General features: G+C 58.0%; 5 protein-coding genes and 5 non-coding genes across 10 annotated transcripts; 7 read left to right on the top strand and 3 right to left on the bottom strand.

Annotated features, from left to right (window-relative positions):
* Window positions 1-596: 596 nt before the first annotated feature.
* Window positions 597-2705, top strand: LMJF_36_2530 (putative DEAD/DEAH box helicase; the record flags this gene model as incomplete). The annotated part of the gene is made up of 1 exon (XM_001686778.1): window positions 597-2705. The coding sequence occupies one exon, from the start codon at window positions 597-599 to the stop codon at window positions 2703-2705; it is 2109 nt and encodes a 702-aa protein (XP_001686830.1).
* An 818-nt stretch (window positions 2706-3523) lies between these two features.
* Window positions 3524-4732, top strand: LMJF_36_2540 (putative C-4 sterol methyl oxidase; the record flags this gene model as incomplete). Its single annotated transcript, XM_001686779.1, has 1 exon — window positions 3524-4732. One exon carries the CDS (start codon window positions 3524-3526, stop codon window positions 4730-4732), a length of 1209 nt encoding a protein of 402 aa, XP_001686831.1.
* Window positions 4733-7399: 2667 nt separating this feature from the next.
* LMJF_36_2550 (conserved hypothetical protein) lies at window positions 7400-8521 on the top strand (the record flags this gene model as incomplete). The annotated part of the gene is made up of 1 exon (XM_001686780.1): window positions 7400-8521. The coding sequence occupies one exon, from the start codon at window positions 7400-7402 to the stop codon at window positions 8519-8521; it is 1122 nt and encodes a 373-aa protein (XP_001686832.1).
* A 1118-nt stretch (window positions 8522-9639) lies between these two features.
* Window positions 9640-12420, top strand: LMJF_36_2560 (conserved hypothetical protein; the record flags this gene model as incomplete). The annotated part of the gene is made up of 1 exon (XM_001686781.1): window positions 9640-12420. The coding sequence occupies one exon, from the start codon at window positions 9640-9642 to the stop codon at window positions 12418-12420; it is 2781 nt and encodes a 926-aa protein (XP_001686833.1).
* A 321-nt stretch (window positions 12421-12741) lies between these two features.
* LMJF_36_TRNAGLY_01 lies at window positions 12742-12812 on the top strand. The gene has a single exon. It is a non-coding gene; the product is annotated as a tRNA-Gly (tRNA).
* Window positions 12813-13455: 643 nt separating this feature from the next.
* Window positions 13456-13527, bottom strand: LMJF_36_TRNATHR_03. The gene has a single exon. It is a non-coding gene; the product is annotated as a tRNA-Thr (tRNA).
* A 62-nt stretch (window positions 13528-13589) lies between these two features.
* LMJF_36_TRNAGLY_02 lies at window positions 13590-13660 on the bottom strand. Its single transcript has one exon. It is a non-coding gene; the product is annotated as a tRNA-Gly (tRNA).
* Window positions 13661-13733: 73 nt separating this feature from the next.
* LMJF_36_TRNAPRO_01 lies at window positions 13734-13805 on the top strand. The gene has a single exon. It is a non-coding gene; the product is annotated as a tRNA-Pro (tRNA).
* A 195-nt stretch (window positions 13806-14000) lies between these two features.
* Window positions 14001-14116, top strand: LMJF_36_snRNA_01. Its single transcript, XR_002461158.1, has one exon. It is a non-coding gene; the product is annotated as a small nuclear RNA, U4 snRNA (small nuclear RNA).
* A 2073-nt stretch (window positions 14117-16189) lies between these two features.
* On the bottom strand, window positions 16190-17734 carry MBAP (membrane-bound acid phosphatase precursor; the record flags this gene model as incomplete). The annotated part of the gene is made up of 1 exon (XM_001686782.1): window positions 16190-17734. One exon carries the CDS (start codon window positions 17732-17734, stop codon window positions 16190-16192), a length of 1545 nt encoding a protein of 514 aa, XP_001686834.1.
* Between the last annotated feature and the right edge of the window lie 437 nt (window positions 17735-18171).

The following is an 18171-nucleotide window of genomic DNA, read 5'->3' on the forward strand; positions in this document are numbered from 1 at the left end:
GTTGATGTCGTGGACCGCGTGAGGCCCTCTAAGAGGGGCCTCGGTGACGCACTGAACGAAATGAAAAAGGGAAACGAGTACGCGTGAGTTTTTGTGTGCGCGTGGCGGCCGTGTGTCGAGCACCGACCATCACGTGCCATGTTCTTCGATCAACATGTCTGTCAATTTAGTTCATAGGCCCTTCCCTTCCTTTTCCACTCTGTCTTCACCTGCTTCCAACTCTTCTCCACCTACACCTCCTCCCCTCCACGCGGCCTTGAATCATCATCGTCTTTGGAGCACACCCAACAGATTGTGTGTCCGCTCGCGCATCCCCTGCGGCGTGAGCAACGAGCCTGCCCACCTCTACTTCCTCCCCCTGCCCCACAATGACCCTCCGACGCGTTGTGCTGCGAGGGGGGCAATCTTCCCTATTGCCTCTGTTGGGCAGCATGCGATGCGCGCGGCAGCAGCACAACACTTCGGGCCCAGCACAGATTCACTCGAACAGAGACCCAGTCTCTTCTTCCTCGTCGACTGGCCCGTCACCCACGCTTGGGGCCGCAGGCGCACCGAGCTCGGCTGGTGGCCCCCAAGAGGCGAACCTGCTGTTCGACATGCTCGGAGAGTCTGTAGCTCCGCCGTTGAAAGCCGTACTGCAAGACAACTCGCGAAACCCCAGTGCTTGGCAGCCACTCCGCGGTGCATCGTCAGCGCCCTCGACGGATGCAGGCGGAGAGGGGCGGATCGCGGATGCGTCGGCGCCAGCATGGTCTCAGCACATCCAGCAGGTAGTCCGGCATGCGGTGCTCGACCCTTTGCGCAACGCACCCTCTCACATCGACGGCAGCGCATCACATGACGAAAACCGCCGCGAGAGTGTCGCGCCGCCGTCGCAGCTGGACTTGCCGGCGCAGTACAAGGTGATAGTTGTGGATGCCCTAGGGATGCCAGCCGATTTGCCGAGAGGTGCCCCACAGAGCTTTGAGGACCTGCTCGAGCTCTCGCCGTCGATCCTTCGGACGCAGCTGCAGAAGCTGATGGAGCGCAAGCGCTACCGCGTCCTCACCCCTGTGCAGGCCGCCGTCATACCGCTTATGCTGGAGTACCGCGATGTGCTCTGTATCGCGCCCACGGCAACTGGCAAGACCCTCTGCTATGTCTACGCAACTCTTATGCACCTCCTGCTGAAGGACATAAATGATCGACCAGCCGCAGCAGCAGCAGCCGCGGGCGACGAGGGCGGCGGTGTCAGCCTGAACCGGCGGCAAGTGGAGACCTTCCTGCAGGAGAAAATCGACAAAGGAGAAGTCTGCCCCTACTGCGAACTAAACCTCAGCGAGGTGCGCGTGTGTCCAATGACAGGCTTCCCGCACCCGTCCGCGTCCGAGCTCGAGACCGACCTCGCTCTTCGGTCAAAGGAGCGACGTGCGAAGCGGCTGGAAGAGCTACAATCCTCGGTCGCGGAGCCGCGCGTGCTGGTGCTGGTGCCGAATGGTCAGCTGGCCTCTCAGGTCTCCGCCGTGTTCCGCTCTCTTCACTGCGACTATAGGATCCACTGCATGGTACGCGCCTCCAGCGCAGAGGAGCAGCGCAAGTACCTGCAAGCGCTGGAGGGCGGCGTCGACGTGCTCGTCGCCTCCCCAGAAACCATACTGCCAGCGTTATACAAGCATAAACTGTCCCTGAGGAGAGTGCAGACAGTGGTGATGGATGAAGTGGACGATATCGTCTCTGTGAATCACTTCGAACCCATGAAGATCATCCTCGGCGCGCTGCCAAAGGGCGTGCAACGGCCGCAGCGACTTCTGTTGGGGGCCTCGCTTCCACCCGTTGCCTATGAAATGATCAAGACAAAGATGCTGCTTCCCTCTCACAGATTTGTGCTCGTCGACCTCAAAACCCCGGCAGAGCTAAGTCGTGCTGCTCCTTCTGCTCGAGCGTCGTCACTGTCATCCTCGTCTCCCGACAAGCCAAACGCAGGGGACGCCGGCGATCCCCCTGTAGCAGCCTTGTCTGCCACCGTGACGGGAGGTTTTTTGACCGCGCGCACAAATCTGTGCCACCTCGTATTTATGGTGGGGCGCGCCGAGAAGGTGCAGAAGCTCGCGTGGCTGTACGAGACCGGGAAGCTCAACCCCGACCAGCGCACCCTCATCTTCTGCAACTCACGTCACAACGTCGCCTACGTGTGCGACAAGATGAAAGAGCTAGTTTCGCAGGTGAACTTTACCACGCTGACCTCGCACGCCTCGTCGTCGGCGCGGGAAGGTGTACTGAAGATGTTCCGAACAGGGGTGTCGACCAGTCTTATCTGCACAGACCTGCTGAGTCGCGGAATCGACTTCCAGGGCGTGGTCTACGTCGTGCATTACGACATGCCAACAGACATGGAGACCTGGATGCACCGGTGCGGTCGCTGCGGTCGTGGAGGCTCTCTGCAGGGCAGAGGGTACATCTACACCTTTTTCCAGCCGGAGAACATCAAGCTGGCAAAGCCGCTGGTCGGGTATCTCCGCCAGCACCAACAGTTAGTTCCGCCGAGGCTGCGCGAGTACGCGAAGCAGTCTTTCATCGATGTGTTCAACAACTCGCTCTTCCACCATCCGACGCGTCCGCACCGCAAGGATGATCCGCAGAACAGCACGCCGGTTCTCGGCCGAGGCACGCGACGCTTCCCCGACTACAAGCAGGGCACCATTCACAAACACTTCCGGCCACATTGACGGCGGAGGTGCGGTGTATGACTGACGTGAGAGAAGCATTATGAAGAGGAAACGCATGCTTTCGATCTATCGGCCGTTGCTACCTCCAGCAACACTGTCGCCGTGTCTTTTTCCGCTGCTGAGTCCAAACGTCTGCGCGACACGTCTGCAGCTCTCCGCCCTCCCCCCTCCCCCTTTTTGTTCACATACACGCAAGCGCACACCTTCAATGTGACTTGCGTTTAACTCCCTCCCTCCCTCTTCGCTTACGCTAGCGAGCAAGCAAAGCAAGCCGCAGACGCCCATGAACTTCTCGCCGAGCGCACATTAGTGACTATAAGAGGAGGGCTTGTTGTAGGTGCACCGCACCTCGCCTTCTCCACTTTCTCATGCGCAGTGCAAACGACAGCTCGCGGGTGCCACCGTGTCCTTGTGCACTCTCTCAGTAGTGGAACAGTGCTTTGGGTGCCTATGTCTTTTCCTTGGATAGGATGCACCCCGCATGTGTCTCCTCACGCAGCCCTGTCGCATCACTTGTCTACCCCTTCTTTGATCACGTTAAGCTGTCTCTGCGTACAGATCCTGAGTCGGTCTCGCTGGCTCGTCATCCATCTCTCCTCCCCGCCCCCTCCCCCGTCCCTTCTCGTTCCCCATTCCCTCTCTCGCTAGCGTGCCTTTTCTATTTTCACCACTGCAGGACTCCCATAGCCTCAGCCATCACCACCACGAGCCCCCCCCCTCTCTCATACACGTCGTGTTCGACGGCCCACGTTACACCCTCTCCCTTTCCTTCCTGTCGTTATTCCCACCCCTCTCTCCACCTTATCCCTCGGCACTCGATGGTGCTCGCGAAAAAGCAGATGAAGATCCCACCCATCCACAAGCTGCGGCCAGGTTGGTCTGCAGTGGCGCTGCACACCGTCATTTATCTTCTCCGCCACGACTTCTTCACAGCCATTGTTGCCACTTCTATTGTGCAGCCGCTTTACCACCGGCTGATTCTGCAGAACACCTATCTGCAGCGGCTCTCTGACCCCGCCCTCTTCACGCTGGTTTTTGCGGTGCTCTGCCACTGCGTTCCGTGGGCCTTCTTCAATGGCATCTTCCTCTTCTTTGACAGCATCCACCCTCAGTATGGGATCGAGGGCCTCAGAAACAACGCCCTGCTGGCCCCGCTTGGCCGCAGAATGGCGGCGTACAAGCTTCCCCGGAAGCCACAGCAGCTGCCATCAGCAGCGCTCATCTTCAGCACCATGTTACACACCGCGATCAATCACTACCTGATTATTCCAGTTGTGCTCTATGCGTACCTGGTGCACACAAACTCGTGCGCTCTGCGTGCCCCACCGCCGGAGAGTGCGATTGTAGGCTTCGCACCAGAAGATGTAGTCAACTACATGAGCGGTAGCAACCTGAGGCAAATTCCGATTAGCCTTGTCACCATCACGTCGCACTTCCTGATCGCCAACGTAATTAACGAGATGGGCTTCTACATTGTCCACAGCATGCTGCACTCGAGCCCCACGCTGTACCGTGTGTTTCACAAGAAGCATCACATGTACACGGGCACCATCAGCATCGCTGCAGAATACGCCACGCCGTTGGAGGGGATTCTCGCAAATGCGATCCCCACTACTGCGTACTTCACGTTTATGTTTTTCCACTACACGCGCGAGGAAGCATCGAAGTCGAGCTTCGTCACGTCAGCGCGGGCGTGGCCTCTCTTTATTACGTGGATGTGGGCGCGCCTCTGGGAGACATACGAGGTGCATAGCGGTTACTGCTTCAGCGACACGTGGCTAGGCAAGCTTGGCCTACTGCATGGGCACCGTGCACGCTTCCACGACTTCCACCATACGCACAACGTCTGCAACTACGGCAGCGGCCTCTTCATGGACGCCCTGCTCAATACAATGGATCCATACCTGATATACCGCTACCCAGACAAGCACCCGCACACGACGGCGCTGAAGGAAGAGGATTTGAAAGAGCCGCGCGATCTGGAAGTGGGCAGTGAAGCAATGGACCAGGTGCGCGCGTGTTCGTGAAGGTGCTCAGGCACAAAACGACTTCACGGACAACACAAAGTCTGCTGTTGCCCGAGTATTGAACCTTCCCGGTTCACTTTCTGTTTTTGTTGCGTTTTTCTTTTTCGACCGAGGCAATGCTCACAGAGTCCTCCAGTAGGTTTTGCAGCTGGTCTCCGTTTCTCCTGATGATGCCGGCCACCCGAGCGTGGTATCGGGGTTGAGTGCCCGCTCTGTAGGAACGCCACGAGCCTGCACATCGCCTGCCCTCGGGTACGGCTGCGGACGCCTGGTGCCGGCAGACAAGTCTGGGCTGGCGCTGTGCCAAAGAGACTCGCGGCCATGATGAGGATTGGACGGGCTCACTCCGAGCTGTGCCGACGATCCGGCAAATATGCGCATCTGCCTGCTGCGTTTTGTTCTCCTTGTGCTTCGTTGCGGTGGTGTTGGGCTTAATCCTGTGCCTAGCCTGCGCTGTATGCAGTGGAACTGCAGGGGGCTGAACGACTCCAAGCAGTGTTGGTCGGCCCGGTTTGTGGAGGTCGCCGTGGTGCAGCAGAGGCAGGTGAGCTGTGAATATGTATGCGCATAACTGTTGAGCTGCTTGTGGTGCAACGTGCCGTTGACACGAAAATGTCCGTTTTTCTGTGCTTAGCCGATGTTTTCGGTGTTCTCACTCACAGCTTTCGACCCGAATGGCCATCCTCAGTCTTTTACTCGCTCGTCCTCGCTGTGCGTTATCTTTATTTTGCTTGTTTCTTATCACATCCTCTAACTCACGCAAACAGACGCTATCCCTACGCCACCCCCCCCCCCTTTGGTTGCTGTGCTCGCCGTGGATGTGTCCGTGCGTGCATGGATGGGTTAACGCTTTCCGGCAGCACCCCAAGACGAAAGAGAGCACGCGTAGGAGGGAAGCAATGGAAGGGACTCTCACGTACGCACGCACATACTCACATATGTATCCACTGTGAGCGAAGCGAGTCACGAGGACGGGTCATTGAAGAGGTAAACAACGGCTTGTAAAGAACAGAAAACAGTGTATCAATCAAAGACACAGTGACCTGTGTCTTTGGCGGACCGCGTTTACTGTCCCAATACGTCCCTTGTGCATCACTTTTTCCTTTCTTTCATTTTTTTTTGCATGCCTGTGTGTGCGTGCGTTCGTGCGTGCGGGGGTGACGTCATGTTCACCTGCCCCCCCCCGCGCGAGCTTCTATCTGGGTATGCTTGCAAGACTGTGGACGCTGCACTATCCTCCTCTATGCTTTACTATGAAGACGAGTAGCCGCCCCGCACCAACACCACCGCCACCGCCCCGTTGCACGTATTGCTTTGCTTCTATATATATATATATATTTAAGGCTCCCCCTCCCCTCGTCTGTGCTGCTTTAGTGTGGGATTTTCTCTTCACTAATGAGTGTCTGTACATAAGCATTGTAGGTGCTGTGTGCAACGCCGGAAAGAGCGCTGTTGCATGACGTAACCCGCCATCTCATCCTCGCTCTGTACCCCCCCCCTCCCTCCCCTTCTCTCTTCGTCTCTGACGACGTGGGACACCTCAGCGTGTGATATCTCAGGATCCAGTGCCCTCACTCTTTGTGAGCGGAGACCAAGCAGCACCCCTCCACCCCACCCCCTCTATCCCTGCCTAAATGCGGAACCACCTCTGTTGGTGACAGGGTCATGCGCCTACGACGTAGGACGAGGTCGGAGGGATGCATCGCTGCTGTTGGCGGATAGGTTCTGGATGGCGTGGCGTCGGAGCGAGCTGCGACAGTGAGCACATCTGTATCATCCATATGATAGGTAAAGTGTCCAAGGGGGTCGAACGTATTCCACCCCCGGCCCTCACTGCCTGCTAGTGATGGGGAGCCTGCGCCACGGCGGGTGGGCAGAGTTGGAAGCAGGGGCCGTGCTCAGCCGACGGAGTCGGTGTGCATGGCTTGTACCACGTGTCTGCAGCTGCTTCGCACCACGCCAACGGGGGCCTGTGAGACAGGTCGGGGGTAGAGTAGTGTTTGACTCATGCTGTATGGCAGAGAATGGATGAGCTGCGAAACAAAAGTGAAGAGGAGTACTTTGCTGGATAAGCGGTTCCAGCTCTCGCTCTTCCTTGTCTGTGGGTGTCTGTGTCCAAATAAAGGACTGAGCGTAGAACGTGGTTTATCTTGCTGAGGAGTCGCTTCTTCTGGGTAGTGAATAATGCTAACAGAAAAGAGTGGAAGCACCGACATCGAAAAACACGGTGTCATGTGCAACACAAGGTTCATGTGGGTTATGTATGGGAGTATGTGTCTGTGGGTGTGTCCCTAGGCGTCCATCTGTATGGTTTGTCCCTTTGTCGTGCATGGGGATACACTGCGTGCCTTCTCAATGGCACTGGTAACCCTCGCGCGCGTTACGAACCTACCTCTCTCCCTCCCTCTTTTCTGCACTACCGCGCGCACGCTGCCTGGCCCACACAACTTCGTTGTTGTTGGAGAAAGGGCATCACCAGTGGTGCAGTAGCTAAAGAAGCCAGCGGGCAACATCACAGAGGTACAGCAACACATACGCCTTTTCCTCATACATCGCCAGGTATCCCTGCACCTTTGGACTCGAACACACCCATTTCCTGTCACCCCTCCCCCCCCCTCCACCTCTCTCCACTCACCCATCCCAACCACCTCTGCCGCAGTGCACACCATGTCGTGTGAGCCCAATAGCCCGGTGGTAGACACCACAGCCGCCGCTGCAGCGCCGAAGTTGATGACGCTCAAGGAAGCAATCGACCGGGATGGGGTGCCGGCCACGTCCAGCTCGAAGCAGCGTCGGCTGATGGACATTCATGTCACGGCGTACCCGGGTTTAGTTAATCAGCACATGCTTCCAAAGCACAATACAGCTGTCAATGATTTCTCCTCGATTGATCCACTGCAGTACCGCAAGGCACACACAGTGCGCAACAACAACGCCGCCAGCTACAGCGAGAAGGAGGAAAACGTGCTAGATATGCTCACCACAAACCAATGCACCAATCGCATGACCCGCCTCGGCATGCAGCTGAGGGAGGAACGGGCGAAGAACCCTAAAGGCATGCCGTCGATCAGCAGTCTTGCGCCGCGTGGCTACCGCAGCCGCTTTCTCTCCCCAAGCTTCGACGAGCGATCCACCTATCGGTGGGACTACTGCCAGTGGGAGCCGGATGGCTTTCACGACACGGTGCGCCGCGAGCTCCTCGCCGCATACCGTGACGACTGGACAGAAGACGAGAAGGCGGATGTGGACATCTCCATGAAGATTCCGTACTTGACGATGGCGGTGTCTTCGGACCGACTCAAGGACAAGGCTACGATCTACCGCAAGGACTTCATGGAAGACGCAACTCAAGCTGACTACCGATCGCTATCCTACAAAACCAACCTCGAAGACCTCGGCACCTCGTACGCCTACTCCGCCTACTCCATCGATGACCCACGCCGCAAGGTGCTCTTCGATGCGTCCGTCGCCGCCCTCAAGACACCGCACAGTGTGTTGGAGAAGACGTACAGCCCGCGCAACTCCTTCCTTGAGAAGAGCTTATCGACCAAGCAGCAGTCTTCAGCACGTGAGGAGCTGGACCGCCTGCGTACGATGCGGCGGGAGGCGCTGCACCTATCCGCGGCGAAGCGCAGCGCCGCTGAGTCTACCGATGACGGCACGACGACGAAAACGGTGGTGATTCCCGGTATCAAGGGTTCTGGCTACCGTCGCGTGCCAAAGGGCAACGACTCGTACGTGTGTCTTTCACGTGACCACTTCTGCTACCAACAGGTAGACAACTTCTAAGCCGTCATCATCGTGTACCTTACAGTCTGCGCCGACTGTGCGTGTGCATGTGTGTGTGTGTGTGTAGGGGTCGTCTCTTTCGTTGTTGTGTTCAGATGTACAAAACCTTTGTTTCTTACTGTGTGAGCGTGTCTGCGCTGTGCTCACGCCAACGCAGATACGCACGCACAGTAGAGCGAGAGATACGAGGAGCGAGAAAGAGCTAATCGGAAAAGATGCATTGCTCTCCCTTTCTCGGTGTTGAAGCCAAGGAGTGATCTGCGCGGCATCTCTCCCCACCGCCCCCTGAACTCCCTCCTCGATCCGTGTGCACCCTATTAAACTGGTTATGTGCTTCTCTCTCCTTCTTACTACAATGTACTTGAGAGTGCACGGATGGGGAGATCTGGGCAGCAGCCGACGGACACACGATATAAACGCATACGTGGTTGATCTGTGTGTGTGTGTGTGTGTGTGTGTGTGTGTGTGTGTGTGTGTGTGTGTGTCGCTTCTCTTTTGTCAGATCCGCCTTCACATCACTCAGTCATCCATGCAGTCCTTTCGTGGTTCTCCTATCAGCCTCTTACTCTCATTGACCTCGTCCGTGTCCCCCATCCCTTGCCTCTCTCTCTGTGACTGAAGCGAAAAAGAAGCAGTGGGTACAAATCATGTTACTCTGTTGAATGCGCCGCATGGACCCTCGCGCTGGAAGAGAAGACGTGTGTTTCTTGTGCTTTCCGTGTGTGACTGCGAGCATCGGTTCTACAACAGTCCTTGTTGCCTTGAGTGTTCACATCACCATCTGTCATTTTTGCTGCCATGACGAGCACATCAGTCCCAGCCCACCTCTTCTACTGACATCTCTCCCTACCTCACCCCCTTCTCTCTCACTCCCACGTCTCTGGTGCAGACGTGGCAGGACTCGGTCTTGCAAGATTAACAGCCCATCTACTACTCCCCCCCCTCCTCCTCCTGCGTTTTCCACCTAATTTAACGAGGGCGACAAGGGCACTAGTCGTATTCAAACGGTTCGTATCACAAGAGAAACAAGCAGGTTTTTCTCTCGAGGGGATCATCGCTGGTTGTGGGGTCAGTCGTCTGCCTCTGCCTTCCTCTCCTCTTCTATCTATTAATAGGCAATGAGCTCTGCAGAGATGCTGCTGGATGCGACTTCGCTAACACCCTCTCTCTCCCAACTTCTTGCCGTCGACTCCGTTTCTAGCGTGCTTTTGTACCTTGTGCAAGACGCCATCGTCGATGACCCCGATGCACGGTTACAGGCACTCAGCGAGGTGTTAGCTCACGTCAGCACGTCGCCGAAAAGCGACAGCGCTGTTTCTGCGAACGGCCTCGGCGCTGACGGCACCCACCCCTCTTCCGCCACGTACACGCGTGTGCATGGCGCAAGGTGGAAGTGGGCAGATGTGGTTATGCGCGGGGTAACCGACCCGTGGTCGCGCATCCGATCTCTGGCTGCACCGGTGATGGCGGACCTACTAGACGCGGAGGTCGAGCTGGTACTGCAGCGCCACGACAGTAGCTCCAGCACCCACCCCAGGTCATCCGACAGTACGCCACGCTCCTCCTCGGTCGCGAGGACGACGCCACGTAGCGCAAAGAAGGACTGGAAGAACGAGCTGACGGCAACAGAGTCTTCGTTGCCGAAGAGCGTGTCGGCGCCGCTCGAATACGTGTGGCACCGGTGGCGGGGTACGTCGCTCTGGTATGAGCAAGACGGCATTGTGCATATGCTGGCGAAGCTGTACAGCCGCAGCGGCACCCCTTCCGGAGACGCCCTGCGCACAGACGAGGCGGGGCTGCGCTGTCTGCTCTTCAATGTCATCTTTCCTGCGCTGCGCAATCCACAGCTGCCCGTGCGGGAGTCTGCAGCGCTTCTGCTGGGCATTCTCGCTGACCGGCGGAGCTCCACCTCCCTCTCCCCGGCCATCACTTCCTTCGTCGTAGACCACGTGTGCCGCACTATAGTGCGGGTGCCGACGCCAACCCGGAGACACTCGCTTGAGACCTTGGTTTCCGTGGAGGACACGCGCGTCTTGGAGGGCAATCTACTCGCTCTGAACGAGCTAGTGGATGCCGACGTTATCCGTGTGGAAGACGCCGACGTTATGCCGCTTCTGCTGCGGTTGTCAAACTACCCGGCGTCGAGTGTTCGCCAATACGTGGCTCAGATTCTTCGGCCACCCTCCCTGTATGTATTTACCTACCTGATGCAGCGGCTGTGTGAGCACCAAAACTGCATGCTGCAGCACGCCGAAGGTAACGGAGACAGCAGTAGCAGCGTCCCAGGCGGTGGCGAGAACGATGACAGCGATGAGCTCAGCTGGCAGCGTCTTGAGACGCTGATGATGGCCCTACAGCAGCACCTTCTGTACCTGCATACCACGTCGGCGACAATGCAAGACCTGTTTCACGTGAGCTCCGATACGAAAGGCATCCTGACTCCCGTCGTGTTCGAGACCTCGCTGTCGGTGGTGTTTCAGGCGACGCACTCTCCTCGCTTCGAGGTGGCGCGGATGGGACTACAGCTGTTCCCTTTGCTGCTGCAGCTCAGCCTCCGTTTCTGCCCGCCCGTGGCGCTGCCGCGCGTCTGCGAGGCGTGCTGCGGCTCTGATGGATGCGTGCAGGCAGAGCTGAATAGGATTGCCGCGTGCGGGGCCTTCGAGACCTTGGCGAAGGCGCAAACGTACGTGGCCACGTTTGTGGTGCCGGTGATGTGGTGGTTTCTGACGATCCGGCGGTTGGTGGCGGAGGTGAGGGAAAAGATGACGCCGTCGCCGACGACGGGGGCGCCGGGTGAGACGCGCGCGCAGGTAGAGGATTTAGTGCGACCGTACGCCACCTTGGAGCAGATCCTGTTCGCGTCGCAGGCACACCTCAGCGGAAAGGTGAGCAGCAGCGCGGCGTTGCCACGGCACACGGCAACGTGTGCGCTGCTGCCTCTGGTGACGTACTTTGCGACGGTGATGGGCCCGGAGGAGTGGCACCTGTGCGTCGATGAGCTGCTGGCGCCGAGCTGGTGGGCCGAGCTGCTCGCGGATCCGGCGCGGCAGGAACAGGCGCGCGTCGGGCCAGACTTCGTGCGGGCGGTGCACAGGCGCGGCACGAGTAACGAAGTACAGCGCGTCGTCGAACTTGTGCCGACGCTCACGTCGGCCCTGGCCGACGCGCCGACGCATCAGCAGTGCCTCCTTGTGGCGATGATCCGGGTGGCAGTGGTGGCGCACACGGCACGCACCGTCGCGGTGGAAGAGCACGCGCTGTGTTTTCTCTACCACGAGGCGTACGCGGCGCCAGCGCTCGTCGAAGGCGGCGATGCGGTGCCACTTGGCCACGTGTGGCTAAAGCACTTTATGCCGACGCAGGAAGCCATCCCGACAACAGCGCTGTGGGGCGAGTCAGTGCAATCGAGGGGCGGGTCGATCGTTTTTGTCGAAAGTAACTCGACCGTCTTTGAGGCTATCGAGAAGAGGTGCTACCAGGAGCTGTACCAGTCCCCTCAGACGGAGCCGGTGGTGCTGCGCGAACTACGATCGCTCATGATGAGCATGTTGCACCCGAGCATGAGCATGCCGAGCGGGACGCACGTGTACTGGTACGCCGCCGCCCTCGCCGCGGTCTTCGGGCGTCTGGAGAAGGTATGCCTGCAGTGGCGGGAGACGGACACCGCGGCGACGGCTGCAGCGACAGCAGTCGTCAGCGGCTGCGAGGACGACAACGAGTGCTGGGACGACGATGAGGACGGCGCCGCACAAGGCATCTACGCGGCTGAGGAGGTGCGGAACGCAAGGGCGGTGGTTTTGGTGCTGCGCGAGCGCGCGGCGGCGTCGATGGAGGCGCGCGACATGGCGGCTGCCGAGGACCGCTTTCGCCCCGAGTTCGCCGTCCTCGCGGCTCTCTGAACGCCGAAAAGGAAGAGAGCCTCGTGGATGCGTTGTGTGTGTGTGTGTGTGTGTGTGTGTGTGTGGCTGTTGTTTGATCGATGTCAGATGAGGGTGTTTATCCCACCGTGACTGTGCTCACCACCCAGCCCACATAGGCGCTGTCAACAACGACAAATGCCCAATGATCGACGTGTTCGTCACACCTTTCCGGCATGCGAGGGGATTGAACGTCGTGGCGCTTTGTTCTTATCCTCGCCCCTTTCAATTCTCCTCCGCCGTTCTTCCTCTTCCTCGTAAAAACAGACCCACATGTGCCTGCGGGAACCGTTTCATACCGAAGCGCAGTTGGTCTAGTGGTAGAATTCTCGCCTGCCACGCGGGAGGCCCGGGTTCGATTCCCGGACTGCGCAGGCTTTTCTCGCCTAAGCCAGCTGAGCGGCTGCTCAGCTCGATTGGGCGGTGCCGACCTGACGAGGCAGCACCTGAACTCTTGATCCGCCGAGATGCCTCGCCCCCTTCCGAAAGAAAGAAAAGGGTCCACACCATGTTATCGAAATGCCGCGATTTTAGCCGACTGTGAAAGAGCCCCGTGTCGAGGCGCACGCCGGACGCGCTTAGGAAGAATATCGGCCGCGCTCCGGCCAGGGTCCTCTGCGACCCTGCGCCCGCCGGTTCGCCGCCCTTCCACCCCGCCACCCGCGCGGGTGGGCGCCCCCGCCCCCTTTCTTTTCGAGCCCCCCGGCACGGCCCAAGGAGCGCCAGGCCCCGGGGCCGCGCGGCACGCCACCAAAAGGAGGGGGAAGCGGAAAGGCCGGCAAAACGAGCCACGACGGGCGACCAGCGCGATCTCGCGCCAGGACGGCCCGCCCCTAGACAACCAGAAAACCCAGCCGTATTCCAGCGAAGGCGAGTGAACTCGGTATTCTGCAACGGTTGACCTGATCACCGGGGAATCGGCACGCCGAAAGCAGCAGTAAAAGAATGCCAGCCCCGAAAAAGAGGCGTCCCCCACCCCTTGGTTTTTAGGGGTCGGCTTTTCGATGCAAAAAAGTTAGGCCGCTAGGGGGATCGAACCCCTGACCTCCGTCTTACTAGGACGGCGCTCTGCCATTGAGCTAAGCAGCCACTGCAACGCCCAGACATCCGGACCAGCCTCCATAAAACACCAGCAGTGTGTCAAAAAACTTTGCGCAGTCCGGGAATCGAACCCGGGCCTCCCGCGTGGCAGGCGAGAATTCTACCACTAGACCAACTGCGCTTCTGAAACGAACACTCGGCGCCGTTGAATAATACCTCACACGCGTCAGGTACGTTTGTTGCCGTTAACAAACGGTCCAGTGGTCTAGTGGCATGATTCTCCCTTAGGGTGGGAGAGGTCCCGGGTTCAATTCCCGGCTGGACCCTTTTTCCTCCCAAGGCGAAAAAAGGAGCGCCGCCCCACGAGCCGAACCCAGCACGCTGGAACTAGAAACCGCCCTTTCACCCGTTCAGTCACAAAAAACCGGGCGCAGCCATACGAGCCGGCTGGAGTGCCAAATGATCCGAAATTGTTAACAGCAACTCCGCCCCACGCCACCCACGAAACGCACACCCAAGGCAAGCCTTGCGCAGGGAGATGTGAACGCAAGAACCTCAGGTGACTGTTCACTTAGTGCTGAACTAAAGACTCCATTACTCCTACTGCAGGGAATATTTGATCCCACCACGGGTGGGGAACACTTTTTGTCTTGCCTCGGCTAACCGCGTAAGACTGGGGAGAGAAGGTGCGCTCCCTTCCGCTCGTCGTGCGTCGTCTGGCAACTCGCGAAAAGCATTGTGCCCTGCTCAATCCGCAGCGTAGCTCAGGCTGGGGAAATACAATGATAACGCCGGAAAGGGCGTCATCTTGTGCTACTTTGACATCACCGTTGTAGAGCATTTCACATTCACCTCACCCCGCTGGTTTACCGGCGTGTGGCTGGACTGGTGGGTGGGTTCGGGGTGGCAGTGCCACAAGAAAAAAGCGGATCAAGGGAGAAAGGGATAAACAGAATGTGCGCGCGTACGCCGGAGAGAAAGGTCGAATGTCAGCAGCCCGCTATTTGTCTCTGCGACAGACAGTGGTCCTTGCCCTGGCAACGCGATAAAGCCTGAACACCCCTGGCATCGGAAAAGGGTCGACTACTCAAATTGGAAGGAACACGGATTTGGAGGTGTCCTCGGCAAAGGGGTGGAAAAAGATTACATGCTCCACCAAGCGGCGCAAGCAATAAAGGCGACCTGCAGAAAGGCGGAAAAACGCTGAAAACCACACGTGCGACCACAGAAGGCCGCAAGCGTATATCTGCATATACCTGTATGTTACCTGCGCGCGCCACGCCGGGCGCGGGGTTCCATGAGGCAACAAAAGAAGACGGCTCCCGTGTATGCGCTGCACCCGCCTTGGCTCGAAGACAAAACAAAACAAAAAAAACTGAAAAGCAAAAGAGTACCCCTTACAAAGCGGTAAGAGCGAACTTGCCGGACGCGCGCAACACCCAACGGCAAAGGTACTCGAGGTGGAGATGGAAACGTCAGCGAAAAGCCCCGTGCCAAGTGGGAATGCTCTGCCCACACCCGGATGGAGCAAAATGAAATCGCATGAGCGGAGAAACTGACAAGAACAGCATCCTTCACAACTATGCCCCTCTATGCATTTTCCGCCCCCCCCCCCTCCATCCCTCCCCGGCACATCGCGTGGCAAGGTGAGGGGAGGCGTAAAACTTGAACACACAAGGTGAGGGTGTGTGGGTTTCTTTGCGTTTAACCGGCGTGTCGCGTGGAGAAAGAGGGGAAAGGAGGGGGAACAGTACCTGAGCAAGAGGTGTGATTTGTAGCTGCAACGTTGTGCGAGTAAAGAAGCCAGTCGCAAGAGGCCATGCGGGTTCGAGGGGGGCTGTTGAATCATACGACTTCACTTCGCAGCTCTGGACTGGACCACGAGAAAGGGATGACCCCTTCAGCGACGGTTGCCACTTGCCAGTTTGTAAAAAGTCAGCAGCGTCTGAGCAATCTCTCAATCCCTCCTCTTCACCCGCGGATATTCAAACCCACCGGAGAAACAGCGGCGACAGGCTCTGAACGCCACTCCACCCTGTAACCCAACAGTTCACCATAAGGTGCGCAGTTACTTTTCTTCGTTTGCTTAGCGACTATTGTGAAACACAAAAAGGTGGTGCAGAAAAACAGAAGACTGGGGAGGACACCAGAGAAAAGGCAATAGTGTTTGTAGCAACGTTTGCTAAAAGCTGTGCTTGTGTTTTTTTTTTCGACGTCGGCCCGCGCACACACGGGAGTTGCGCATGAAAGGCACTACAAGTCGACTCACTGGCTTCTTTCGTGTCGACTTCCAGCTTGCCAGCTTGCTTCTCACACGCAGGATTCACCGCTGAGTGAGCGCAACGGCGGGGAAGCTGATGGACCCCGCGAAGGGTTAGAACACAAAAAGAACTGTAGTAGTAGTAGTAGAAGTAGTGGAAGAAAAAAAACACAGCTAAGCGAAAGCATAAGCCACTGCAAGCACGCTTCATACCGCACAGAAGGAAGAAAAGCATCTACCGAGGCAGGTAGAATAAATCAGAGAATGTTCGGGTGCGGGGCGTTTGTGAGTTTACAACCTTAGCGCACAAGATGCACAAGTTCTCGCAGAAGCACTGTCGAAGAGGGGGTTGTGCCGTTGAGGAAGCCCGCAAGTAAAGCTGTGGTCGGTGTGTGTTACGGAAAATAAAGGCTACAAGGAAAAAGCATGGCTATAAGCTTCGACGGGTTATCAGACGATAAGCACCTCGGATTGCTGCCCTTTGAACTTCTTGTAGCGCTTCCACACCTCCATGCCGCCGATGCTCGCCACTCCGCCAATGATGAAGAGCACGATGCTCAGGGCAGCAATGCCGCCGCTAGACATGGGCGACGACACAGTCGTCGAGTTGTTCGCCGGGATGCGGTGGCAGTTGTAGTCGATTGCGTCGAGGTAGTAGCCGGTGCCGCACGAGTAATTGCTGCAGTGCTTGCGGTAGAAGAGGCAGTCCTCGGACAAGCTGCGGTTGTCGCCGGAGGTGTCAATCGGACAGTCCATGCGGAGCAGCAGACCAGGATCTAGGTAGCACGTGCCCATCGGGCTCGTTGGCGCGGTGGAGTCTATAAAGCGCTCAAAGTCGGTGAAGGGACATATGTTGTCCGTCGCAATGTACGTATTGCCTGTCGCATCCCTGCAGCGCATGTCGAAGTGACTCAGAGCGAAGGTGAAGTTGCTCTCCGGCTTCGCACCAGAGTGGCCGCGCAGCAGCCGCACGTAGAAGCGCGACGACGCGGCAGGCGCGTCCGTCAGCGACAGGAGTTCCATGATAAACGCTGTGCCGAAGGGCGGCAGCATCGCCTCCATCGAGCTTTCACCGAAGGAAACCGCCAGGGGCGAGATAGTGGTGTCGTGTGCACTGTACTCGTACAGCTTGTACGGCGGCGCCGTCTCGCGCTGCTGGTGCGCCAGCATGTTGCTCACCAGCAGTTTCGCCAGGTGGTAGAACGGTGCACCTTGCTTCTGATGGACGGGATTGCTGGCGTTGTAAGCGAAACAGAAATGTGAGCTCATCGCTGTCACAGCACACACGTCTTCCAGGTGTCGATTAAGCAGCGGGAGGCTTCCCAAGCGGCCAGTGGACTCGTATGCGCGCCCAATGTCGCACAACCGCTCCGCACAACGCGAGCGCAGGGTGTAGTTGGCGCAAAACCCCTGCGAGTGTACCTCCGCCGCTACCGCCTGCAGCTGATCAAATGACATTAGTCTGTCTAACACCTGGTCGCACGCGGCCCGCCGCTCCTGCTTCGCGTAATTGAAGCGAGCGCGAATCATCGGCACCATCGAGCTGTGCAGTAGCACATCCCCCTCGCTTCCCACCGTGTGGATCGCAGGAAAGAAATCTGAGTTGTTCGGGAAGAGGCCCCGCAGAAGCCCGTTGGCGCTCTGTAGCGTGCGCAGCACATCCGTCGAGCGCGTATACGAGATAGATAGGTTGTACCAGCTGTACGGGAAGTATGGCGTCGACACGACCGAACGGTCCTCCGTGTAGCGATGGCGCAGGTACTCACCCAAGTTCACTAGCATCGCCTGACCCTCGTAGTTGAGAAACCCGCACGGGAACTCAGTGCCGCAGATGAGTGTGTGGTTGTCATCGACGAGCGGGGAGCGGGCTCCGTGGCGGTGCACCACCTGCACCAGCTCCACCTTGTACATCGGCGCCGCCAACACCACCGCTGCGCTGACCACCACAGCCACCACCACCGCGCACGGGTAGAGGAAAGCGATGCCTCTGCGCATGATATCGGAAAAGAAGGGAAGCGGGCGATAGGAAGTCTCTTCTATGAGAGGAGTTCACAGGCGGCAAAACGGGTCGAAAGAGAGTGAAAGGCCACAAGCAGTGGAGTGGGAAGAAGACGAGAAGGATAGCTGCAAAAGACAAGGAAAATGCCAACATGACAAGATGACCGTGCACGTGTGCATGAGTTGGAGAAGGTCAGGCAAGGAGCGTGTGCATACAATCGCGGGGGAGTGGGGGAGCGAAAAAAAGAGAGACGAAAGGACGCGGACAGTGGGGAAAGCAACATTCCTGTAGCAGAGGCAACATATATAAACGGTGCGCGGTTGCGTCTTCCCGGTAATGGCAGTGGCACATAGGTGCCTGTTCGGTGCTCGCATGTATGTGGGGGAAGGGGGGAGGGGGGCGAGAAGGTGAGGAGGTGAGCGCGTGACAGTGA

The sequence above is a fragment of the Leishmania major genome, chromosome 36 (genome assembly GCF_000002725.2).
Source record: "Leishmania major strain Friedlin complete genome, chromosome 36".
Lineage (NCBI taxonomy): Eukaryota > Euglenozoa > Kinetoplastea > Trypanosomatida > Trypanosomatidae > Leishmania > Leishmania major.